Source organism: Schistocerca gregaria, chromosome X (assembly GCF_023897955.1).
Source record: "Schistocerca gregaria isolate iqSchGreg1 chromosome X, iqSchGreg1.2, whole genome shotgun sequence".
Taxonomy (NCBI): Eukaryota; Metazoa; Arthropoda; class Insecta; order Orthoptera; family Acrididae; genus Schistocerca; species Schistocerca gregaria.
The window spans coordinates 47,353,846-47,381,619 of record NC_064931.1 but is presented as its reverse complement, the minus strand read 5'-3'; the positions used below and the strand labels follow the sequence as shown (position 1 = coordinate 47,381,619).

Below are 27,774 nucleotides of genomic sequence, written 5' to 3'. Positions count from 1 at the left end.
GTCATTGTGACACATGAGTGTGAGACTAAAGCACATCGCTTTGCGAATGGCGAAATGAGCTACGGCAACTGTTTCTCGGCCACATCGAATAACGAGACGGCGTTACTGAATTCGCTTCCACGGAGAAGCGAAAGAATGCTCTTTGGCTTTGTTCTGTGTGTCACGCCCATTACTTTCATTAAAACATACGTATAAGAAATGTTATTATTCAGTCGAACACATTGATTCGTACATTTTTTATGATACACCTCTAACCACGGACAACAAATATTACACGAGCGAGGGAGAAATGCTCCTAGTTACCTCTAAGGTACAAGATAAAGACAGACATCAATTTAAAGGTTTTTTGAACACTGCAAAGCGTTATTTGTAATGTCCTATTTGAGCTGCTGAGAACCGGCACACACAGCCACTTATAGCGGGACGCTAAGGTATGCGTCGACCCCAGCCGCAGTCCTACTTGATTTTTTCCTCACGCACAAGGCGTTACCACGTGTGGAAGTCACGTTACCTGCCAGAAATATTACCAGGTTAGTCAGATCTTCCTGCGGACCCCCGTGCCATATTGACCATCTAAAAGGCGATTGTTAATCCGTGAAAGAAAGATTATTCTGTTAATATTTAATATTCCTACAAAAAGTTTTTCCGGGCCGATTTAAAATGTTTTGCATCAGTCTACTGATTTTGACGAATACATCAGAGCATATGGAAAATAGCTCCAATTACTTTGTCATACCAGGCTCCGAAACAGAACCCTTCCTAATACAACTTAGTAACGTTCGACTTTATTCAGTTTTTTATCTATCAGGTTCTGTAGGAGCGTGGAAACTGAAGGTAATGGCTCATGGAACGAGTCAGTACAGAATGCTGATTAAAAAATTTATAAACAAACAGTTAAGGAATTCGTAAAACACGAAAAAATTGAGGGTGTATAGTACTAAATAACACACTGTAGAGAAAAGTTTTCAACTACTGCGAGGAACTCCTGTAGAGTATAGGAGTCTGCCACAAGAAAACATTTCAACTTAGATTTTACACCTCTGGTTTACCATTCAATTTTTTAATTTAGCTTCATATTTGGTCGTTTCTGTCAGTATCTGCCTTGCCTGCCAAACAAAAACATACATGTTTTGTAAGCTTTTGCACTGAAACTGATGGCCCTAAGTCCGTCAATCACCCATATTTAGTCCATATAATAAATTGTTATGTCAAGATCGCGAAATTAAAAAAAAAAACAGATTACCCGTTTTATCATGAGGAAACTCTTCCTGAAGATCGCAAAACTATTCTGAAATGGTAATGTTAATGTTTTTCTACTTACATGAATTGTTGTATGAACCAAGTCTGGGTGGCTGTCTTACGATCATCAGTTTCATTGCAAAAATTTAGAAAGCATGTATCTTAGGTCCACATACGGTCGTTAGTGTGGCCAGACCGATACTCACAGAAATGAGTAAATATGAAGCTAAGACAGATGTTTTGTTCGTCACTACGGCAACTTTCTTGTCCTAACCTACCCCGATAACTCTACAGGGCAAAAGGGACCGGAAGTTTAACATAGAATGCGAACCACCTGTCGCTACTAGTGAATTTTCACATCATTTGGGGGTGAAGGTTAAGTTAAAGGCACAACGAAATATTCCGCGGTCTGATCGGGATTCGATCCCGCAACCCTTCGGTTTCCAGCACACGCTTCACTACATTTTTCAACTGTTCTTTCTGTCTGTTCTTGATTTTTTTCTGCAGTTCTGTGCAGATGCTGCATGACATCTCTCAAGTTCCTTTGGTGAAAACTTTCTCAGTTTCTTACTACAGAGGGTGCCAAGTCCTTTGGCGGAACACGCCGAGCTACCAATAGACCTCCTGGTCCGACAAAGTTTACAGAGCAATTGAAACCATAACCATACGTACAGCCAAGAGTCTTTGCTAAGAGTTGTTGGAACCTATTTCTCTGCTATTTAGACTGTTATCTGCAACTTCATTTTTGCGATCTGTAGCTGGAATTTGTCCAAACAAACACTGCTCATCATGTGTTTCACGCGACGCTTTGCGCTTTGTCTAAAAACGGATGTCTTTTTGTTTCTCGTTATAAACACCGATGTTTTGCACAGTGGAATTTGTGTGTCCGTTCGATAGAGCAGCCCCAAATTAATGTGATCTAACGATACGTATGATAAGTGACATTCAAGCACGGAGAATAATCGATACTTCGGCAGCGGCTGGCTGCCGCCGCACGTGTCCCGCCTGCGCCACGTCTATTCCTGTCCCTCTTAAAACATATTGTTACACCGAATATCTCGCTATACTAATTTTTGACTGCCTTATTACGGCTAGTTTGGAGCATTCGTGTTCATAATGTCTAATACTGACGTATACTATGCTGCTGGCCCAACAGAACGTAAAAAAACAGTCATAATTGTTCTAGGGAATTAATGTTTGAGGTGTTAACCACTCCTTCCACCTATTGACTGCTCTTTCATTTGGGTCGGTCAGCCACTGATATGTCTTTAAGGAACAGTTATAAAAATCAGTTCACAGAAGAACCGCTTCGCACAGCCCTCCCGTTCATTAGGAACTCAACACCACTACGCTTCCAAACATGCAAATATTACCCTCAACCAAGTTACGAAGAAACGAACACTTACGCAATGAAACGATCAAGACACTCTTCACAGTTTTCTAATCAGTACTTCGTATTTTTTGTAACAGTCGTACACGGATAGCCTACTGAGCCCACGTCAGACTCAAAACATACAGAAAACCAAGCTATGCAGCACTCCAAACTGATATTGTATCGTTGACTTTCTTGGTGTATTTAACTAAACACTACAAGTTTTTTTCACGAGACGTGATTAGGAATTCGGGCACCGTAGCTGAATTTCAGTGTGACTGACATTTTAGCGGTAAAATTTTAGACTTCTGAAAGCGGCCTTGTCAGTTGAAAGCTTGTTAACTTTCTGTCAGTGATGACATCAATGGAATAATAAAATTTATCAAATAAATAAAATAAAATTTAAAAACTAGGCAGAGGTTTCTGTGAGCTAATCTTTAACATAATTTCACATAAGTTCTCATAGATCCTAAACTTAGCTGTTGATGGCAAGTTGGTTGGCAGCACTGGCGCAGATCGCACACGCTTGAATGTTAAGCTCGTGAAGATACGTAATTAATTCTGTAATAACTGTCAATTAAGTTAATATTACACCGTAACTAAGTTAATTGGAATCTGTTTTATATTATCTGTGGAAGGTTTCACTCGTTTCAAAGTATTTCCCGAAAAAAACAAAAACATAACATGAGGGCCGCTTTCCGCTTACTTTAGACGTAGGTTTACATACAAATTTAAGACATTTCTTTAAGTATTAAGTGAAGAATTTAGGTTGTTTTGCATGTTATATGTTACACATATATTTAGTAGTGCCGTATCTACGCGGGGAATTAAAGGTTCTATCTTTTATTTCCTTTCAAAACGCGTAAAGACCGTATCGCGCATACACGATCTTAGGCCTAATTTTTCGGGTGTACAAGTTTTGATTTTTAACGTTAGTTTAACTGCATTACGTTACTATATTAATAGTATACAAGTATATTAGTGTTCCACATAACGTAAGTGACTTTTGTGATCTGTAGTTAATAGAATATTACTGTTATTGCCTAGATAAATTTTGTAAAAAATATTGTAAACAACCATGAACAAAAAGTGTTTGAGCTGCCGTAGGAAAGTCAGTTCTGCGGTTCTGTGCAGCTGTTGTGGCAGATGGTTACTTTGGGGTGAATAAAGTGGCATGGGAATCGGGGAAGTAAATGGGTCTCTTCCATGGTATTGCAGATTATGTTCAAGGGATAGGAAACCAGCGGAACAGGAAGGGAAGATTAGAGCCCTTCAGGCTGAATTGGTTAGTGCTAGGGAGGAACTGATGAGGTTAAGGGGGGAGAAGGGTGAAGGCAGGTGGGAAGTGGTAGCAAGGAACAGGGGTCACAGGAATAGAACAGTATCTGACAGTTTCATCGTTGGCACAAACAATAATTTGTCTTGCTACCTCAGTCAACTAAGGAAGAGGATCAAGTAAATGTAAGTGCAGTCAGCACTCAACAGACTTTCGCAAGGAAACCAACTGTCGCAAAAAAGCAGAAAGTAGGAGAAAAGTTCTGTTGCTAGGTAGTAGCCATGGAAGAGGCGTGCGCCAGGTCTTACAGGAAAAATTAGGTGACAGGTACCAGATCACAAGTATTTTCAAGCCCACTGTATGTCTTAGCCAAGTGATAGACGATGTAGGATCACTGTGCAAGGGTTTTACAAAGCAGGATCATGTTGTGGTAGTGGGTGGAGAGGGAAGCAGTATTGATAGGTATCATGGCTACAATATTGAGTGTAACCTGGTAAAAATAGCATCTGCAACGAACCATACAAATGTTGGCTTGGTTCTTGCTTTCATGCGGTATGACTGGCCCCAATTGAACAGCTCTGTCAGGAGAGTCAATATGGAGCTAGATCAGCTGCTTCGGGCGGCTACTTTGTCAGGCATAGGTTTGGTTCTTGTTGATGGTATTGGTAGGTGGGACTTCATAAGTCATGACCTGCATCTCAATAGGAACGCGAAGGGTAAACTGGCTGAGATGATAGCAAAATCCTTAACGGGGGGGGGGGGGGGGGGCACTGGAACTCATAGGAGTACTTTTTTAGGCTTAGATCAGTGTCCAATCATCATACGATTGAAATTAATCTTCTGAGAAGTTCAGACAGGCATATACTAGAGATGCGAAAATATCACAAGCTTCTCATAACAGTACAGTGAAAAATGGCTCTGAGCAATATACGACTAAACATCGGTGGTCATCAGTCGCCTAGAACTTAGAACTAATTAAACCTAACTAACCTAAGGACATCACACACATTCATGCCCGAGGCACGAATCGAACCTGCGACCGTAGCAGTCGCACGGTTCCGGACTGCGCGCCTAGCACCGCGAGACCACCGCGGCCGGCACAGTGAAAAATAATGTTAGTATGTCACAAGAGTCATACAAAAGCACATTGAAAAATAATGTTAATATGTTGCATCAGAATATCAGGGGATTAAAAAACAAAGCTTCTTGTTTGTTTAGAACATTTAGAAACTGAGGGTGGAATAGATGTACTATGTCTGTCTGAACATCATACAGTCACAGGTACAGAAATGGTAAAAGGAGGTGGATATAAGCTTTCAGCACATGTAAGCAGAGACACTATGGAGAGAGCAGGACTAGCCACAATGTTAAAATCAGTCATAGCGTGAAACATTTGGAAACTAAAAATTTTTGCGTATAGCAACATATAGTGATCTTAAACTAAATAATGGCACTTTTGTAATTGTAGCCGCTTATAGGTCCCCACTAGAAAACTTAGAGATTCTTTATTGTGCTATCTGTCAGACAAAGAAAAGGAAATTATTGTTTGTGGGGATTTCAGCGTAGATTTTCTGAAAGAGTCCAATAGAAAGCTTGACCTAGAAGTATTAGTTGGTTCTTTCAATTTGACATTAGTTATTGGTTTTCCTACTCAGGTTGTACAGGAAAGCAGCACACTGATAGGTAACGTTTTCACAGACCAAGATAAATTTAATCGAATAAAAACGTTTCCTGTTTAGAATGGTCTGGCTCATCATGATGCACAGCTGGTTACAGTATATGATATAGCTCCATACAGTAATGCAAAACTGTCCTCTAAAATAGTGCGTTTCATTAACGACTTACCAATTCAAAATTTTAGAGAAAGCTTGCAACAGTTAGATTGGGATGTGGTGTACAGGGAACATAATGCTAATTTAAAGTTTAACCTATTTCGTGATATCTTTGTGAGTATATTTGAAAACAGTTTCCTTAATAAAATAGTGAAATAAAATTGTTAGAAACCATATAAAACGTCATGGCTTAAGAAAGGGATTAAAATATCTTGAAAACAGAAAAGGGAAATGTATCTTACAGCTAGGGGGAGTAATGATCCCAAAACAGTGAAACATTATAAAAACTACTGCACTGTATTAAGAAAAGATATTCAAAAGTCCAGAAGTATGTGCATTATGTCTGAGATTAGCGCATCTGGTAACAAAATTAAAACAATTTGGAATATTGTGAAAAGGGAAACAGTGCAGCTGAGAGCACAGGAAGATTGTATTTCTATGAAACACAATGAAAAGTTCGTTAACAAGAAGTCAGAAGTAGAAAACATTTTCAATAATCATTTGTAAGTGTCGTAGAGAAAATAGGATCCAGCTATTCATTAGAAAATGCAAGGCCATATATGGAAGAGGCAGTACCTATGCAATGTGATAAAATTGAAATTTAACCCACCTCTCCTACTGAAATTAGGAAAATAATCAATTCACACAAAAGTAAAAACTCACATGGAATTGATGGCATTTCCAACAGAGAACTAAAAGCTTGTTCCCTACAAATAGCTAGGATTCCCAGCCACATATGTAGTAGCTCACTGTAACAGGGCATTTTTCCAGATAGACTCAAATATGCTATTGTTAAACCATTGCATAAAAAGGGGATAGATCTGATGCTAACAACTACTGCCCAATCTCACTTCTGACAGCTTTACCCAAAATTCTTGAAAAAATAATGTATTCAAAGGTAGCATCACATATTTGTAAAAATAAAGTACTAACAAAATGTCAATATGGTTTTCAGAAAGGATTTTCAACAGAAAATGCTATATATGCTTTCACTGATCAAATATTAAATGCACTGAATAACCAAACATCACCCATTGGGATATTTTGTGGTCTCTCAAAGGGTTTTGACTGAATGAATCATGAAATTCTTCTAGATAAACTTGAGTATTGTGGTATGAGTGGGACAGTGCACAAATGGTTTAATTCATACTTAACTGGAAGAATGCAGAAGGTTGAAATTAACAGTACAGATAGCCTGCAAAAACCAGCAGAGTCCTCTAACTGGGGAGGTATCAAGAATGGTGTCCCACAAGCTTCAGTCTTTGGTCCCTTATTGTTCTTAATATATATTAACGACTTGCCACTCTATATTCACGAAGATTCAAAGCTAGTTCTTTTTGCTGATGATACTAGTACAGTAATCACACCAAATAAGCAAGAATCAACGGAGGAAATTGCAAATAATGTCTTTCAGAAAATTATTAAGTGATTTTCTGCAAATGGACCCTCACTAAATTTGGAGAAAACACAATTTGTGCAATTCTGTATAGTAAATGGCATAACACCATTGATAAATGTAGACTATGAACGGAAGTCTGTTACTAAGCAGAATACTCAAAATTTCTGGGTGTGTGCATTCATGAGAAATTGATTTGGAAGAAACACAGCGATGATCTGCTAAAACGGTTGGGTTCAGCTACTTGTGCTAGTAGGGTTACTGCAAATTTTGGTGATAAACATATCAGTAAATTAGCCGACTATGACTATTTTCATTCACTGTTTTCATATGGCATCATATTTTGGGGCAATTCGTCATTAAGAGAGAAAGTATTCATTGCACAAAAGCATGTAATCAGAATAATAGCTGGAGCCCACCCAAGATCACCCTGCAGACATTTATTTAAGGAACTCGGGATATTCACAGTACCTTCGCAATACATTTATTCACTTATGAAATTTGTCGTTAATAACCCGTCCCAATTCAAAAATAACAGCGACGTGCATAGCTACAATACTAGAAGAAAGGATGATATTCACTATTCTGGATTAAATCTCACTTTGACACAGAAAGGGGTGAATTATGCTGCCACAAACATCTTTGGTCATTTGCCAAATAGTATTAAAAGTCTGACAGATAACCAACCAACATTTAAAAACAAATTAAAAGAATTTCTGAATGACATCTCCTTCTACTCAATAGATGAATTCTTACATATGAAGGAGTAACTGTAAAAAAATTAATTCATTCATTAATTATTTTGTGTAAAGATTACTTATATTAAGTGACTCGTTCCACATCATTACGAAATGTCATATTCATGATCTATGTAACAAGGATTAATGTATGCATGTACATACACTATGTATTCGGACACCAACAAAAACATACGTTTTTCATATTAGGTGCAATGTGCTGCCACCTACTGCCTGGTACTTCATATCAGCGACCTCGGTATTCATTAGACATTGTGAGAGAGCAGAGTGGACCCTCTACAGAACTCACAGACTTCGAACGTGATCAGGTGATTGGGTGTCACTTGTATCATACGTCGGTACACGAGATTTCCACACTCCTAAACATCCCTAGATCCAGTGTTTCCCATTTGATGGTGAAGTGGAAACGTGAAAGGACATGTATAGCACAAAAGCGTACAGACTGATTCCGTCTGATGACTGACAGAGACCGCCAACAGTTGAGAGGGGCGTATTGTGTAATAGGCAGACATCTATCCACACCATCACACAGGAATTCCAAACTCCATCAGGATCCACTGCAAGTACTGTGAGAGTTAGGCGGGAGGAGAGAAAACCTGGATTTCAAGGTCGAGCGGCTGCTCATAAGTCACACATCACGTTGGTAAATGCCAAAAGACGCCCCGATTGGTGTAAGGGGCGTAATCATTGGAGGATTGAACAGTGGGAAAACGTTGTGTGGAGCAACGAATCATGGTACACAATGTGGCGATCCGACGGTAGGGTGTGGGCATGGCGAATGCCCGGTGAACATCATCTGCCAGCGTGTGTAGTGCTAACAGTAAAATTCGGAGGCGGTTGTGTTGTGGTGTGGTCGTGTTCTTCATGGAGGAGGCTTGCATCCTTGTTGTTTTGCGTGGCACTACCACAGCACAGGCCTGCATTGATGTTTTGAGCACCTTCTTGCTTCCCACTGTTGAATAGCAATTCGGAGATGACAATTGTATCTTTCAACACGATCTAGCACCTGTTCATAATACACGGCCTGTGGCGGAGTGGTTACACGACAATAACATTCCTGTAATGGACTGGCCTGCACAGAATCCTAACCTGAATTCTCTAGAACACCTTCGGGGTGTTTTGGAATGCCGACTTCGTGCCAGGCCTCACCTCACCTAGGCGCAGCACTCCGTGAAGAATGGGCTGCCATTCCCCAAGAAACCTTCCAGCACCTGAGAGAACGTATGCCTGCGAGAGTGGAAGCTGTCATCAAGGCCAAGAGTGGGCCACACCATATTGAATTCCAGCACTAACGATGGAGGGTGCCACGAACTTATAAGTCATTTTAGCCAGGTGTCCGGATACCTTTGATCACATAGTGTATCGGAAATTACAATCGCTCTCCACGCAGACTAATCTTTTGTAGTCACGTGAGGTACATATGTGATCGGCCTACAGCTTTAGGCTGAGTTTGCGAAACCTGGCACAGAGAAAATCGTCTAATTTTTAAATCATACACTGGATATTGTGCATGCATATTGTGCAGGCATATTGTCTTCTCCTGAGACAGAATGAAGGAAGAACTCTTGAAATTTCATTTGGTGTTCTCTATACATAAGATGCAGCCTTAAAATCGACTGAAAGATAATAACAATGCATGTCTTTATGTATCTACATCTACATGATTGCTCTTTAATCCACATTTAAGTGTTTGGGAAGGGTTCATACCTACCTACCTACCTAGCTACCACGTGATTATAAATAAATGACAGCTAATCAAGGAGGTCCAGTGTGGGCTGTAATCATCGTATGGCAGCGAAACTTGGTAGATATGCTAATGTGTTAATGCAGAACCAGTTTACGCTGGAAAAAAATAGTTCTAATTTCGGCCACCACGTGCAAATCTGGCGCTTTACAACATTTCGTCGACGTATCCGGTGCTCGTCTTGAACAACTTGCGTAAGTGGCGGTTAGTAAAAAAGCAACAGTACGCCTTTCTTTCTTGTTTGACCTCTTCTGTCTACGTCCCTTTCCTAATCCATTACACGTCGAAACATTTCTATACGCCTTTCTTGCATCCACAGCGCCAGGCTTCCACCTGGTACTCAAAATTGGAACTAATTTTTTGCAGCGCAAATGAATTCCGCATTAATGCATTAGAATAACTACCAAGTTTCGCAGACATACGATAATTGCGGTCCACAATGGACCTCTGTGGGTAACCGCATTTTAATTGTAACCATCCGGTATTTCTCTACCATTCCGCTCTCGAATAGTATGAGAAAAAAATGAACAGCTAAATCGTTCCGTGCAAGCTCTAGTTATTTTATTATGATGGTCATTTCTGTCTATAGAGGTGTGAGTCACCAAAATGTTTTGGCTTTCGGAGAAGAATGTTGGTGATGAAAATTACACGAAAAGATCTCGCTGCAACGATAAACGCCTTTGTTTTCGTAATTGCCATCCCAGTTTGCCTATCATATCCGTGACACTCTTTCCACTATTTCGCAGTAATGTAATACGATCTGCCCTATCACGAGCCACCGTCAATCTTATGTGTTAAGGTTTCTATAGAGCGCACCACAAGAGAGCAGACAAGCATCTAAGCACTCTGCCAATAAAACGCAGTCTGGTTTTCTTTCCCCGCAGTATTGTTATATGATTATTCCAATTTAAGCTGTTCATAACTGTAGTTCGTAGGTATTTAGTTGAATCGACAACCTTTAAATTTGTGTAGTTTATTGTGTAACCAAAATTTGACGGATTTTTTACTTCTTATGTGAAGGATGTCACTTTTTATTGTTCAGGGTCACTTGTCATTTTTCACACCAAGTGGATGTCTTGTCTATAGCATATTGTAATTTGCTTTGGACCGTCGATAACTTTACTAGACGTAAACACAGCACCACCCGTGGACAGTCGGGCAAGAATGACATCAACCATTTGTCCTTTGAATGTTTCTCATTGCTCCTTACTGTATTTAATTCGCCTATGCACCCAGTCATACTTATGTCAGTTTTCTCGTCAGTTTTTACGCTCTACTTACTCCTATAATTGGCAAATTTACTGTTATACATCAGTCATAATTTCTACCACTTCCACCAAGGAAGGACAACGAGGTAAAACACTCTTTACTTACTATTTTTTGATAAAACAACTGTTAAATACTTTCGTGCCCCTTCTGACGCCATTCGAGATTTATATCTTTATCTTTCAATGCCAAAAGTCTGCTATTTAACATATATTGTGACACGGGGCTCCAGTGCGCCATCTTCTCTGTCTGGGAGCTTTCAATGACGGCAACGGCAATCAAAGCGCTGGGTCAGTATCTCCTTTCAGAGAGTAACGTATAAAATGTAGCAATTTTTCTTCAGATTTTTCAAGAGCGAAATCTCTAAATAGCACATATCAAGGTGTCAACACGCCGTTTTCGTTTCATGGCACACTATTTCGAGATTAAATTAATGAAAACATAAGTAAATATACCACATGTGAATTTCGTTTCGTTTGAAGAAAATAATCAGAAACTCCCACATAAAGACGTTCTTTCGCGAGGACATAGAGTTACGAGCAATGGTCATTGGAAGATGAAGATATATGTCTTCAAAGTAAGTCATAAACGTCACTTACTATAAAAATTATTGGTAGCTGTTTTTATCTGAAGCGGTAAGTAACTTACGCTCTAGTTGCTTCACTAATGAAACTGATCGAAACTGCAACCGAACTTTTGTAAGAGATCTAGAATATTTAATCTACGCACTTAAGGAGCAAGCAGTGACAGAATTTTATACATACTACGAATTAAAACACACGCAACCCGGGTGTAATATTCTTCAATTTTTATTACTCATTTAACAAACCGGCTTTCGGCTGTCGTGAAACAAATAATAAATATAGTAGAATATTACACGAGTGTTGTGTGCGTTTTCATTCATAACGTATAAAATATTCTGCCAAGAACCGACCGAACAGTATGTTAATGAATGCAAGTCAGCTGCAACAGTTGTATTTCTTTATTGCGATAGACTTATTTCGGCTATAGTTGCCATTGTCGAGGCATCTGCGAATAATACATAGAATTTCATCTTTAGTTGCTGTAAATTACGAGGCTTTTATTCACCCTGCAGAGCCAGAAGGACGTCGAAGTGACAGAGTTGTACGGATGAACAAAAATAGTCGACGATAATTTATCTATACTGACAGGCTTTCAAACCTTTAATCCAGAAATGAATAACAAAGTAAAACATTCGTATATCCGCTTAGGGAGCAATCGTTTTGAGAGGCACAAGCTTCGACACTTTACACAAATTAAATTAATTCTTCTTTGCCAAATACACGCACGCACACTGTTACGGGTATTCCACTGAAAAGCTACGTCGGCGAACAAAGCGCTCGGTGTAGGGGAAGGGGTGCTGTGCCGTAGTCAGCTGGTCGAGTCGTGCGTCGAGACGCGAACTCACCGAGGAGCAGCAGCAGAGCGCATGCGCGCGCGCAGTCGGTGACCTGCATGTTGCGGCGGCGGCGGCAGCGTCGGACTGGCGCGCCAGCTCGCGCCGCGCCGCAGCTCCGGGCTGACCCCCTTCGGCCGCCGCTCCGGCCAATCGCCTAACGGGAACCGCGAGTTTCTAAACCACTCACCTTGACATATCTTCCTTCTTGCAGCATCTACCCCATTTTTCGTGGCCCACACACGCCTTTTTTTCCTTTTAATTATCATCCTTCTCTCCGGCCAGCTTCTGGAAGCACTAAAACAGACACTACGGTATGTGGGTGAGGGGTAAAATTCGGCCGAGGAGCTGTGAGGTCGCCTAGATTTTAAGAGGTCCAGTTTGTTTACGATAGTGTAGACAGTTCTGCTGCCTGCTTTTCTCTCAGCTCTCTGAAGAAACTGAAGTTGTGCGTGTACACAGAATATCCGACACGAGACTTCCTAGGAAACAGTGCTCAGAATGTAGTTATTAAAGGAAAGTAATAATCGTAAACGAAGATAACGATGGCGTACATCGAGGTGGTGTTATAGGATCGGAATTGTTTACGATATACATTGTACAGTTTGCGCAGGTAGTGCTGGACAGCTTTCATATACCTTGTACTTATTCTTTTGTTTAGATTATCGATTTCGGTCAAATTCACACAATGTTAGGACGATCTATATTGATGGAGAACTATACATAAAGTGCGTACCCAAAAAAGTTACGAGATTGGATTTATATTTTAAAAAATGGGCTTTCAATGCTACAGGATTCGCGTTCGCCCCCCTCGCCCCCTCCCCCTCCACCAAGGTTCTGAACAACGTGTAGAACACCCACACAACCGTGTAAAACAATCAGACTCGTCCTTCTTTGGGATGTTGTTAGGGGAAGGTTGTTATCGATGGGCCGGCTCGATTTCTCTACCGATATTGACAATAGGCGCATACTGCCGACCATTAAGTGTATCCCTTGTTGCCAAATATTCGTCATCTTAGTGGTGCGTTGATCCATATAGACATAAAGTAACAGTGAAAAAAACGTACGATTTGCACTATTTTCTTCTAACTGACTAATATTAATGAGTGAAAGGTCGTAGTGTTAAGGTAATAGTGATTAAATTTCTGCAGCTATCACTGGAAAGAACGAGCGATTCACACCATTTTGTCATATTCACAATATAAAGTTACATACTGTGGACGTATGCTAGGTGTTGTTAAGCGACGCAGTGCGAGTTGTCACGAATAAGTCACCTCGAATTTTGTCTTATCTTAGGCCTATGAACAAAATGAAACCTTCGACAACATTTATACTTGTAGCATCCTTGCTGTCGAATACATGTTATGCGATTTCAGATGCCAAGGAAAAAAACTCCTAAGAATAAGAAATATGAAATTTATTGTTACTTGTTTAGATGTGTATAGTACTTAAGAGCTGTTACACTACAGCCCCTTCACGGAAACTTCCTGGACCAATGAGGGAAAGCAATCCCCTTGACTGGATCGTGACACCTGTTTTTGGTTTTCAAATATTTCATTAAAAATGAATATTTATGACTTTTGCGTCTCCTACAGTGAATGAATAAAAATAATGTTCGAGTTACTCTGAAAATAAAATACTTATTACAACATTCGAGGATTTTATTACACTTTTCGTTTAAGTGGCCCACAGATAGCAACCTTCCCCTAAATTCTCACGTCACATTGGCTCGAATGTTGGCGGCGTCTTCAAAGTGTTGACCCTTCATGTGAATTTATGCACTTTTCATTTTTTGGTAGGTTCGTACTGATAACGCGACGTCTCGCCACCCGTGATGATTTTTTTCCAGAAAATAATTGCCCACATTTCAATCGAGTCGCGGCAGGCTTCCAAGTCGCTTTTCTATCCGGTAATCAAGGTGTGTGGGACAAACTATGCACATTCTTCTCCCTTCTTCTAAACATACCGGATAATGTCACGAACACCTGGTTGGGAGATGTTGCGCCATTACGATTTGTCACACAACATCGTTCACACACTACAGCCGCATGTCCACTTCATAATAGAGCGCGTTCACAACCGACTAGTCGAATGCATAGTTGTTGTTTACAATTGATAGTTGATGCTGCCAGCGTAGTTGCTGCTCAGGCGCCGCTTACGCGCCAGGAAAGATAATAGTCTCGCAAAATATTTGGGTGTACGTTAACTATACTTAGTGCGTCATAAAACATTTTTCATTCATATATTATACACGCACAATGCCACACCTTTATACAAAGAATATATTTTCTAAACCAGTCCAATATTGTATCACGCCAATGAAATAACTAATCATTCTGAAAAGCTATTTCTTCTGCATAAATTAAGATAGAAACTTGGGAAAAATTTTAGCTTCCGCACTGAAATTAAATGTTTAGCATGTTACCAGTTACTATTTGCTGGTAGGGGTCTCCCTGGTGTACCTAGCTTGCTGACTCGTTCTCTAACATTCTGCGTGGTGTCTGTTCTACATTGTGCCTCCCTACCACTTTCGCGCAACGACGCTCTGAGCGTGTTTTTTAGGGAATTGACTAGTTTGAACCTGGGACCTGTTGCTGGTAAGGAGACGTCAGACCACACATCACATGTAGAATTCAGAAGAGTTCAGTGAGACTAGCAATGATATAACCAAATACTTAATGATTTCAGCGTCAGCTCCACTGCACTCCCTATAAAAGAATCTTAATACTAACTAAATTTAGTGGAAGGGGTTGAAGGCTTTCCTATTTTTAGTTAGCTGCTAAAAATAACATCGAAAAAGCAGTTAGGTTTACCAGTGGAAATTTTATTCTACTCGCAAAACATTGTTTATACATTGCACTATTGATAAAAGGAAACGTTTTAATACAGGATGGTAAAAACCAACTGCATTCAACAAAAATGTGAACGCATATTCCCTGAATGGGTTTCCAAGTTCTACAATGGATCGAAGGATGACCTATGCCATATCACATCTATAATCTAGGTTTCCTTCCCCATGAACCATGGACCTTGCCGTTGGTGGGGAGGCTTGCGTGCCTCAGCGATACAGATGGCCGTACCGTAGGTTCAACCTCAACGGAGGGGTATCTGTTGATAGGCCAGCAGCCTTTTCAGTAGTTGCAGGGGCAACAGTCTGGATGATTGACTGATCTGGCCTTGTAACATTAACCAAAACGGCCTTGCTGTGCTGGTACTGCGAACGACTGAAAGCAAGGGGAAACAACAGCCGTAATTTTTCCCGAGAGCATGCAGCTTTACTGTATGATTAAATGATGATGGTGTCCCCATGGGTAAAATATTCCGGAGGTAAAATAGTCCCCCATTCGGATCTCCGGGCGGGGACTACTCAAGAGGATGTCTTTATCAGGAGAAAGAAAACTGGCGTTCTACGGATCGGAGCGTGGAATGTCAGATCCCATAAGCGGGCAGGTTGGTTAGAAAATTTAAAAAGGGAAATGGATATTTGTAAGTTAGATATAGTGGGAATTAGTGAAGTTCGGTGGCAGGAGGAACAAGACTTCTGGTCAGGTGACTACAGGGCTATAAACACAAAATCAAATAGGGGCAATGCAGGAGTAGGTTTAATAATGAATAGGAAAATTGGAATGCGGGTAAGCTACTACAAACAGCATAGTGAACGCATTATTGTGGCCAAGATAGATACCAAGCCCACACCTACTACAGTAGTACAAGTTTATATGCCAACTAGCTCTGCAGATGATGAAGAAATTGATGAAATGTATGATGAGATAAAAGAAATTATTCAGTTAGTGAAGGGAGACGAAAATTTAATAGTCATGGGTGACTGGAATTCGTCAGTAGGAAAAGGGAGAGAAGGAAACATAGTAGGTGAAAATGGATTGGGGGGAAGAAATGAAAGAGGAAGCTGCCTGGTAGAATTTTGCACAGAGCATAACTTAATCATAGCTCATACTTGGTTCAAAAATCATAAAAGAAGGTTGTATACATAGAAGAATCCTGGAGATACTAAAAGGTATCAGATAGATTACATAATGGTAAGACAGAGATTTAGGAATCATCTTTTAAATTGTAAGACATTTCCACGGGCAGATGTGGACTCTGACCACAATCTATTGGTTATGAACTGTAGATTAAAACTGAAGAAACTACAAAAAGGTGCTAAATTAAGGAGATGGGACCTGGATAGACTGAAAGAACCAGAGGTTGTAGAGTGTTTCAGGGAGAGCATAAGGGAACAATTGACAGGAATTGGGGAAAGAAATACAGTAGAAGAAGAATGGGTAGCTTTGAGGGATGAAGTAGTGAAGGCAGCAGACGATCAAGTAGGTAAAAAGACGAGGGCTAATAGAAATCCTTGGGTAACAGAAGAAATATTGAATTTAATTGATGAAAGGAGAAAATATAAGAACGCAGTAAACGAAGCAGGCAAAAAGGAATACAAACGTCTCAAAAATGAGATCGACAGGAAGTGCAAAATGGCTAGCAGGGATGGCGAGAGGACAAATGTAAGGATGTGGAGGCTTATCTCACTAGGGGTAAGATAGATACTGCCTATAGGAAAATTAAAGAGACCTTTGGAGAGAATAGAACCACTTGTATGAATATCAAGACCTCAGATGGAAACCCAATTCTAAGCAAAGAAGGGAAGGCGGAAAGGTGGAAGGAGTATATAGAGGATTTCTACACGGGCGATGTACTTGAGGACAATATTATGGAAATGGAAGAGGATGTAGATGAAGACGAAATGGGAGATAAGATACTGCGTGAAGAGTTTGACCGGGCACGGAAAGACCTGAGTCGAAACAAGTAGACAACATTCCATTAGAACTACTGACGGCCTTAGGAGAGCCAATCATGACAAAACTCTACCATCTGGTGAGTAAGATGTATGAGACAGGCGAAATACCCTCAGACTTCAAGAAGAATATAATAATTCCAATCCCAAAGAAAGCAGGTGTTGACAGATGTGAAAATTACCGAACAATCAGTTTAATAAGTCACAGCTGCAAAATACGAACACGAATTCTTTACAGACGAATGGAAAACTGGTAGAAGCCGACCTCAGGGAAGATCAGTTTGGATTCCGTAGAATCGTTGGAACACGTGAGGCAATACTAACCTTACGACTTATCTTAGAAGAAAGATTAAGAAAAGGCAAACCTACGTTTCTAGCATTTGTAGACTTAGAGAAAGCTTTTGACAATGTTAACTGGAATACTCTCTTTCAAATTCTGAAGGTGGCAGGGGTAAAATACAGGGAGCGAAAGGCTATTTACAATTTGTACAGAAACCAGACGGCAGTTATAAGAGTCGAGGGACATGAAAGGGAAGCAGCGGTTGGGAAGGGAGTGATTATTCAATCTGTATACTGAGCAAGTAGTAAAGAAAACAAAAGAAAAATTTGGAGTAGGTATTGAAATCTATGGAGAAGAAACAAAAACTTTGAGGTTCGCCGATGACATTGTAATTCTGTCAGAGACAGCAAAGGACTTGCAAGAGCAGTTGAACGGAATGTCTAGTGTCTTGAAAGGAGGATATAAGATGACCACCAACAAAAGCAAAACGAGGATAATGCAATGCAGTCAAATTAAATCGGGTGATGCTGAGACAATTAGATTAGGAAATGAGACACTTAAAGTAGTAAAGGAGTTTTGCTATTTAGGGAGTAAAATAACTGATGATGGTCGAAGTAGAGAGGATATAAAATGTAGACTGGCAATGGCAAGGAAATCGTTTCCGAAGAAGAGAAATTTGTTAACATCGAGTAAAGATTTAAGTGTCAGTGAAAGTATTTGTATGGAGTGTAGCCTTGTATGGAAGTGAAACATAGACGATAACTAGTTTGTACAAGAAGAGAATAGAAGCTTTCGAAATGTGGTGCTACAGAAGAATGCTGAAGATTAGATGGGTAGATCACATAACTAATGAGGAGGTGTGGAATAGATTTGGGGAGAAGAGGAGTTTGTGGAACAACTTGGCAAAAAGAACGGACCGGTTGGTAGGACATGTTTTGAGGCATCATGGGATCACAAATTTAGCATTGGAGGGCAGCGTGGAGGGTAAAAATCGTAGAGGGAGACCAAGAGATGAATACACTAAGCAGATTCAGAAGGATGTAGGTTGCAGTAAGTACTGGGAGATGAAGAAGCTTGCACAGGACAGAGTAGCATGGAGAGCTGCATCAAACCAGTCTCAGGACTGAAGACAACAACAACAACAACAGTCTAGGTTTAAATTAAGTTTCACAAAAGAGAAAACTATCAAAATGGTCTACAGTGACCCGTAATCATCTCTAATTACTTATCTAACTTGTTATAAATTACCGTGGCTGATTTGGCTTCTCAATAAATATATAACAGAAAAATCATCTCGTTTCAGATTTTTACTTCAAGTGGCAAATATGAACACCATGAGCTTTAATTTACGATCGACACTAGTATTACGCAAAAAGGGGGTGTAACAGATGAAAGTTCTGCAGTTCTGAGTGAAGCTTTATGCCCTATTATGCGGCATCGCGTGCATTCATTACCTTGTCGGTGTTCGTCAGGGAGGCGGCGGGCAGCATAGCTCCGCTCACCTCGCTGTCTCGGAAGCAACCCTCCCCTAACTTCTCCTTACTACAATTTACCGAAGTTGGTTTAAAAAAACTATCTGGCTGCGTCTTCATCTGACCAATCAGGGTCTCAATGTTAACCTTAAGCTCCGCCTACAAAAAGTTTGTCTATCCAATGAGAAGCGTCATACTTTTCGTGTTGGGGCAATGTTTTTAAAGTTTGCAATGTAACAGAGACGTGAAAAAGTCTCACACAAAAACTTTCAGTTGGGGTGGCCCTTTTTGTGTTATCGTAAGATCAATACTATTCTTCTGGAGGGCTCTATCTTTGAACATGGTCTGGGGGTGGTCCTGACGTGACAGAGACGCGAAAAAGTCTCACGCTAAAACTTGTGGCAGGGGTGTGGTCCTAGCGGTTAGCTGGCGACGTGGGTGTCTGTCCCTTATCGTAGGGCCTTCCAGCTTAACACGGTTCTGCTCTCCGCTTCTGTTCTCGTTTCTCCCCTAGGAACTGCGTCTGTCTCACAGTGGGAAGGTATGACATGCATTTAGGCATTCTTGTGTTAGTCATGGTATTCCATTTGCTCACTCGTTACTCGTATTACTTTGGTTAATTTAATTTCACGATTTATTCGGAGCTATGTGTCATACTACTTGATTTGCTTATCATGTCAGGGTTTTCATGGAAAGTGTTGCATTTGCCTGACACCTTACATATCACCAGCCTTCGAACTTAATTTTTGCACTGAATTTAGGCAATGATTGAATCGTTGTCTAAGTCAGTCAAAAATTATTCCTTTATCTAAATTTTGTTGCCTACTGTTCAGCCACATTATTCTGGTTCTATGCTAGTTTGTATTACTAATTTATATTTTTTTATTCTTCCACATTATTCTCAAAAATGACAAGAGAAGAATATTTTATGCTATTATTAATTTTTAATTATTTTCTTTCTTTATTTAATTGTGAAGTTTGTTTTTTAAGAAGTTTGTTATCGAAAGTGATGAGTCTTTCACATCGATTTTCTTAGAAATATTGTTTTTATAAATGTAGTAATTAAGTAAAATCTATTCCTAACACCTTTTCTAAATATCAGGTACAAGTAAAACGTTTTTGTTTCTAGACACTCATTTCAACATTGTTACACTAACAAATAAGAATTATTTCCAAGAATTGCTTTGACAAAAAAATATACATGCACAAGTATTGAGATATTATCCTAACAAATGGTACAAATGTTAAAAAAGGGAAAACATCCAACAAGATAATTTTTTATTTATTGTTTTTATAGCGAGAAAATAAGTAAAATGTAGTTATTCTTTTATTTTTATGCGGAGAAAATAAGTGGCATATAGTTTTAGTGTTTATTATGCCTTACTTTTGTTCTTTATATACTGTTCATTTCAGAAGTAATGACTTTTTTTATCGATAGTCAATTTTTTTCTTAAGTCCATAGTCAATGACTGTTATTTTGTAGATTATTAGCTGTCTAGTGTGCTTAACTTGTTTAGTTTTTCACACGTTTCTTTTGCACAATTCCTACATCACATAATTTGATTTCACACAATCCTATGAATGTTTAAGCATCAGGTTGGTGAATGTTTTCGCACGAAGGTGATGGATTTGAGAGAGATGGATGTGGGCAAGTATTTGGTGTACAGCTTCGGTCATCATTCCTTGTTGGCTTTGCAAGTGTGTGTTGCTGTTGTGGAGGTCCCATAATGGAATGGAGCTGTGAGTGCAGAATCTCATGGTTTACTGGTTTTGTATGTGTGAAAGTCATCGTTATGTTCCGCTGAAAGCGCTCGTTTTTCGTTGTAATACTTCGCAGACGACTAGTTTACAATAGGATAGGGATTTGGGAAGGTACGTCGTCTATTCTGCACTCATCTTCTTTCTTTGTCTCAATCTTGCGAATCTTCAACTTCTGTTCTTCCTGCTTTTTCTCAACTTCTTACTTGCTTCTTGGTTCTTCTCTGGGCAGGATATGGAAATATTTATTGATAACTATTCGCTTTGAAGTTCTCCTCTTAGTAACAGTTTGATAAATTGTTTGTGCATGTCATTTTTACTTTGTGGAAGTTTTCTTCGGCTTCGTGCATCAGCGTGCTGTTTAATAGCAGTAGTGTGACTTTTACACATATTTTTTTTGCCAGTGGTGGCTTGCCCAAGCCGTCTTCTCGCCGGGCCGGTTTTTGCTCGCTCCGCTGAGTCGGGGCGCTAGGAGACCCTTCCGGCGTTCGGCGTCCCATCACGTCTCTGCAGGGCTCCGCCACCGTGTGGCTCCATGTTCTTTCCCAGCAGGGTTCTGCCTAGCAGGCAGATTTGCGGCCCACTTCCGATACAAGGGCCTTCTGTTGGTCTCGCTGTCCTTTGCTTTCTCTCGACGCTTCTGCCTTGTAGGAATCGTGTCTTGCTGATTACGTCCTTTTCTTTCTTGATATTTCTCTCGTTGCAACTTGTGGGTCGTTGCATCTCGTCCTTGCTGGAGTTTTTACAATGGTTCTTACAAAAAGTTTTACTTATAATCATCTAACATATGTCTAGTACCTACATTGTTTTACGCCTTCTTAAAAGCTTTACAAATTTCGGCGCCCTTTCCATGTTACAATTCTAAGATATTTTGAGTCTTAACTTCTAAAAGAATCCTCAAATTCGTTTTTTATTTTTTGTGTAGTGTCATGGTGTATAGCATTTTAGTATTTCATGCTATTAGACTATCTACCTTTATCCCTTCACCTTAATCTATGGTACTATTGGTGTTATTATTGAAACTATTTTCTTTTTCCCACCTTCCTCTCTCTTCATTCTTCTTTCTTCTGACGATCTTATCTGCAACATAATCTTGAAATATTGTGCTGATTATTTAACACTAATAAAATTAATCTTCAAACTTTTTGATATGGCTCACATGGTGAAGTCCTAAGGTTTTGCCTGTTTTTGGGTTCATTAGTTCCACAGCATTATCATGAGCAATTCGGCTAATTATGACAGGTCCTGTGTATGCAGTGGAAAACTTATGTATTTTGTGTTTCTGTTTGCTGGAGAGATGGTGTGTTTTTACAAATACTTTCTGGCCTACGGAGAATGTTCTTTTAATTGCTGTTCTATCTCCTCTTTCTTTTCTTTTAATGGCTGCCTTTCTGATGTTGGAGAGTGCTGTTGCTATGACTTGTTTGTGCTGTCTACGTGGTACAATACCATATCTAACATTTTCTCTGGTTATGTTTGGGGGTTCAATATTTTTAAGTACAGTAACTGGAGGTAGTAGTGTAGTCATTTATTACATAAATTTCATTTATTACTTCTTGAAAATCTTTAAGGTATATATCCGAAGTGTTGTGTCTTTTGCCTGCATATAATCGGCATAAAGTGCTTATGTCCTTCATAGATCGTACTGCTGGATTTACGCTAGGTTAGATATGTAGATGGGTGTTATTTTGTGTTATTTTAACGTGTTCTGCCATTGCACTGATTTGTATTGTGGGCCATTATCCGAATTTATTCGTTCCATTCGACCTACTTGTCTGAGAAAATCTTGTCTAAATGATTTACTTATAGTAAGACCTGTTGCTGATTCATGTTGTCAAGGTGACATATTTAGAAGTAAGTTCCAAAACGACAAATATGAAAATATATCCATTTTTTGTGCGTGGGAGGGGCCCCATCAAATCTGTTGCAGCTATTTGTTTTAATCTTTTAGGGATTATTGGAAACTTAGGTGGTTTGGTTTGGAAAGTTACGTGTTTAGCCCTCATACATTTTTTGCATTTGACTAATACTGTTCTAATTCGTCTTTCCATATTAGGAAAATGGCTTGTTTACTTTATTTTTTAAAAAGCATTTCTTTGGTCCAAAGTGGCCATTACCTAAATGTGTATACCATATGTACTTATTAATTAGTTCATCTGGGATATAAATTAACCATTCATTCATTGCAACATTTCGTCTAAAAAATAAAACATTGTTTTTTACGAGATAGTGCTGTCGAATGTCTGGAAAATCCTTACTTCTCCACTTGTGTTTGATTCCTAGTATTTCGGGATCCTTCTCCTGTTCTTTGTCTATGTTTTTCAATGCAGTCGTAATGTAGTTTTCGAAAGGTACTTGTATCATATTGTACATTGTAAACTGGTCTTCTGCTGCTTCCAAACCAATGTTATTGAATGCGCCCTGTAGACATCTTGATAAAGCATCTGCTAATACATTCGCTGGTCCTGGTATGTCTGTAATAGTGAAGTCAAATTCTTGTAGTATTAACATCCGTGTGGCTAACCTCCCATGAATTAGTTTGGCGCATAACAGAAATTCTAATGCTTTGTGGTCAGTGTATACTTTTCTTTTTCTTCCGAATAGGAAGTATCGAAAACGTTGGAAGCCCCATACAATGACCAATGCTTCCAGCTCCGTGACTGAATAGTTTTTCTCGCTTTTTGTGAGTGCCCGACTGGCAAATGCAATTGTTCTATATGATCTTAGCCCTGACTGTTCGTATTCTTGGAATAAAACAACTCCTAAACCTGTTTTCGCTCTATCAGTGGCCATACAAAAATTTTGTGTTAGATCAGGATGTGCTAAAATCGGTGCTGTTGTTAGTGCGTTTTTCACTTTTAAAAATTCTTCATTGGTTTGTTGATCCCATACCCATGGCGTGTTTTTTCCAGTTAATGCACATAGGCGTGGTGTTGCGAGAGAGTCGATCCAAATAAATTTTTATAGAATCCGGTGAGACCTAGAAATCCTCTGAGAGTTTTCTTATTGTATGGAGTACAGAATTCTTTGATTCCTGTTAGTTTTTCTGGGTCAGGCGTTAGCCCTTTCTCTGAAATTATGTGTCCTAGAAATCTGGCCTCTCGCCTTCCAAATTTGGATTTTGTTATATTTACTGTGACACCATGCTCTTTCATGATCTGTAAAAACTGATTTAATGTGTCGTTGTGATATTCCCAAGAGGGTTCTGCTATAATCACATCATCAACATAACAAGTAATTTTTTTGTAAAATTTCAGGACTGAGTATAGTATTAAATCCCCTAATAAATGCTGCTGATGATATGTTTAAACCAAATGGCAATCGTTTAAACTGGTAACATCTACCGAATACGATAAATGCTGTAAATTTCTACATTCTGGGGTCAATTCTATTTGCCAGAAACTACTCTCTGAATCAATTGATGAAAATATCTTAGCACCATGGAAGTTTTGTATAAATTCCTCTAATTTTTCTGGGTGATCTGTCTCAGTGATTATGATTGTGTTGATCTGTCTGGAATCAAGCACTAACCTGATGCTCCCATCTCGTTTTTGTACAATATGGAGCAGGCTGTTATATGTGGAGGTAGCTGGTTCCATAATATCGTCATCTAACATTTTAGATATCTCCTGGAATACTTTATTCCTGTAGCTTAATGGGATTGTATAGGGTGGCACTCTAAATGGTTTGTGATGTTTTACTTGAAACTTGTACTGAAAGCGTTTAATACTGCGAGTCTTAGGTAAAAATACCTCTGCTTTATCTCGTAAAATACCCTCTAATTCTCTTTTACTGTGTTCCGAAATACCTTGAACTACTTGCAATTTTTCGTCGATTTCTTTGCGGACTTCTAACATGAGTTGAGGCGATTCCTTCTTTTGTGTATACCATTCTAATTCTTCATCCTCTTTATCTCGCGTCATTCTTAATTGCTTGTTTATAACTGGTATTTCTTCTAATTGTAGCTTTTGCTCAAAGAGAAGTGTGACATTCCCGAATGTTACGCTACCTTTCCCCATATCTATTATCGCTCGTCTCTCATTTAAAAAATCTGCACCTATAATCAAATCTACAGTTAGTTTAGGTATAATCACGAAGTTGGCTTCGATCTTTTGACCTTGACACGAAAGAGTTAACCTTGTTTTTCTCGTAACTTCCATAGCATTGTTTCCAATAGGACCTCTTACTTTAATCTTACGTGTTTTTAGAACTGGCAATTCCTCATTGGCATTACACTGCATGAATAAATTTTCTGAGGTCGCAGTCAGTTCACTTCCGCTATCATTTACAATATTGACTGGGATATGCTTTACCATGGCCTTCACAATTGGTTGAATTTGAAAGGGTTGGTTCTGTTCTTCTTCTTATTGCATCAACGAATCCTCCACTGAATCATACATGAGTCTTTTTAGGAATTTTCCTTGGGAATTCGAACTTTCTGTAGGATAAGCTTCGACTGCTACTTCTCTCTCTTTTATTTCCTCTTCTCTATTTCTTCCATCATTTACACTTTCTTCAACATCCTCTACTTTTTCCTCATCCTCGTCTATCTTCTCCTTCTTCGTCGCTACTTCCACATAATCGTATATAAATGCACTAATTATTGCTTCATAACTTCCTTCATTATATACGTTGGGTTGTGTGCCCACTTGTAACTTATTTTCAACTTCTGTCGACTGCGCATTATCCCCATTGAATTCGCTTTCCCTGGTTTCCATCTCAAATAGCTCTGCAATACTCATTACTTCGTCCTTTCCTCCTACATTCGTTGTGCAAGCCTCTGGTAATTCATCTTCCTCGTCAGTATTCTCCCAATTAATTTCGTCCTAACACGATATTGTTATTTTCTTGTCTTCGTTTTCATCTGGTCCCTGCGGATTTGTTTCTTCCTTCTTCTCTTCTCGTGATAAGATTTCTACTTCTCTTTTCAAGGTGCTGCAATTGTCCTGGGTCAGTGCGTCATTCTCTTTGGCATGGGCGCTTACCTGTCAATTCGAAAGTTTATCGGGGTTTGGTAGTATTACCTCCACCTCTTCTATCTGTACTCTCTTTTCTTGTTCAGCTTGTTGATAGTGGTTTCTTGGTTGATAATTTGTCGGTCTATTGGTTCTCCAGTACCCGTTCCGGTTGCCGTTATTCCCTCTGTAATACTTGTTGCCGTTCCTGGGTGAATTATAGTTATTGCCATATTCTCTTCTAAATCCATAACCGATTCTTTGTTGAAATCTGTTGTGGTTTCTTGGTGCGAAGCTATCACATGGCTCGTAATTATTTTTTTCCTTGTACTGTGTCTTGTGGATTCCACTGCTTTTTGCTTTCGTTTTCACGTGCCCTTCGTCTTTTTCTTGCGTCATCTTCTGAAAATATGAACTCTAGTTCCCTTAGAATACCTTTAAATGCTTCGACGTCATTGCTTCCGCGACCTACTAATGATTGCTGGTATTTCAATGGTAACTTCATCGCGCGTAATTTAATCAACTCTCCGTCACTGTATGGTACATCTAATCATTGATTTTTCTTTGCCATTAATTCGAAAAATTTCACGGGAGTCTTCTCCCCTGAATTTTCAAAATATGGGTTCAGTAATAATTCGTACTTCACTCTGTTCTGTGCTTCGCTGGACCAATATCGTGAGAGAAACTTCTCTCTGAAATCTTCGTACGATCGGCATGTCGCTGCAACATTCTGCATGGTTTTTCGACTGTTCCTGACATGTGTGCACATATAAAGTCTAATTTGTGTGCTAGCATCCAGTGTTCTGGTAATCCTACTCGGAACTGATCAATAAAAGTTCGTGGATGTAATGAGTTTCCTTCTCGAAAGTGTTGAAATTTTCTGACTGTGAGGAAATGATCGTTGTCGTACTTCGTCATAGTTCCATATGAAATTCGCGATTCTTCGTCAGTTCTGTTTCTGATCATTTCTCCCATCGTTCTTTCTGGTTGTGGTAGATCCATTGGATATTGTCCACTGTAACTTTCGCCTACCATTGCGTAGTATCGTTGGAGTGGTACGCAATAATTTTCTTCCATCGGTTGTGAACGTGTAGCTGAATGCATTGCACTGTACTCTTCGCGACCTGGCTTTCCATTGTCACGTATTGGTTCGGAATCTTATCTGGATAACCTTGCCGCTTCATTGCACAATCCAAACTGTCTTGAAACATACATTTGTGGTTCCGCATGTGTTTGTGGTGCCGTTTGTTCATCAATAATTTCGAAACGTGTTTGTTGCTGTTCAGGCTGTCTGATTTCACGTATGTTACTTTCCGCCTGTGATTGGAATCGCAAATGCGTAATATCTTCGTTAATTGCTTCTTTTTCCGGTGCTGTTACAGATACGGATGTGGTTGCAGACTCTGTGCTTGTTCGATCCTGTTCACTACGCTCTTCAATGGTTTGCAACAACTCTGTTCGCAATTTCTGAAATTGTCGCTCCGTTTGCGCTTCTATTTTGACTATGCGGTTATCATATCTTTTCAGCGCTGCTTTTGTGATACGTTTGTGTAACACACTGTTTTCAACAACTTGTTCGATCCTGTTCACTACGCTCTTCAATGGTTTGCAACAACTCTGTTCGCAATTTCTGAAATTGTCGCTCCGTTTGCGCTTCTATTTTGACTATGCGGTTATCATATCTTTTCAGCGCTGCTTTTGTGATACGTTTGTGTAACACACTGTTTTCAACAACTTCACGCGCTGTACCTGCTGCTTGTCTAGTAATTTCGTTTATCTGTTTCTCTAGTTTCTTGACTTCTCCCTAGGCGTTGTTACGTAAAATTTTCATCTCGTCCTGAATGTCATTGCACACTGTTTGTGCGTACGCTTGTACCTTGTCAATGTATGTTCTCAATTGATTGTGACCTGTTATTAAGTTTCCTATCACTTCTCGAGATACTTTTGCCTCGTCTTCAATATGACTTAGGTGTAACTGAATTTGTTTGTTTTGTTCTTTATTCTCACGCATTTGTCTCGTGGTTTGTGCATTCTGAATTTGAATTTGGTTCGCTATTTCTTTATTTTGCCTTGTCATGGTTTCCGTAATTTGTGGTAATAATTCTGCCAGATTGGTGGGTCCTATTGCGTTTTCTTCCGACGTCCTACGCTCTATGTTTTCGCTCAACTGTTGGTTAGCAACCGATTGCATTGAACTGTACTGTGCCACGT

At 39.5% G+C, this 27,774-nt stretch overlaps 1 protein-coding gene across 3 annotated transcripts in view; it reads right to left on the bottom strand.

Moving 5' to 3' along the window:
* LOC126299485 (uncharacterized) overlaps positions 1-12,386 on the bottom strand; it is a 326,941-nt gene extending 314,555 nt beyond the window's left edge. The window contains exon 1 of one of the 3 annotated variants that reach the window (XM_049991422.1): positions 12,313-12,386. In XM_049991422.1, the coding sequence (XP_049847379.1) occupies positions 12,313-12,361 (49 nt within the window). In that variant the 5' untranslated portion in view covers positions 12,362-12,386. The remainder of the gene's footprint in view (positions 1-12,312) is intronic. The other 2 variants (XM_049991423.1, XM_049991424.1) reach the window with 2 other exon arrangements.
* Between the last annotated feature and the right edge of the window lie 15,388 nt (positions 12,387-27,774).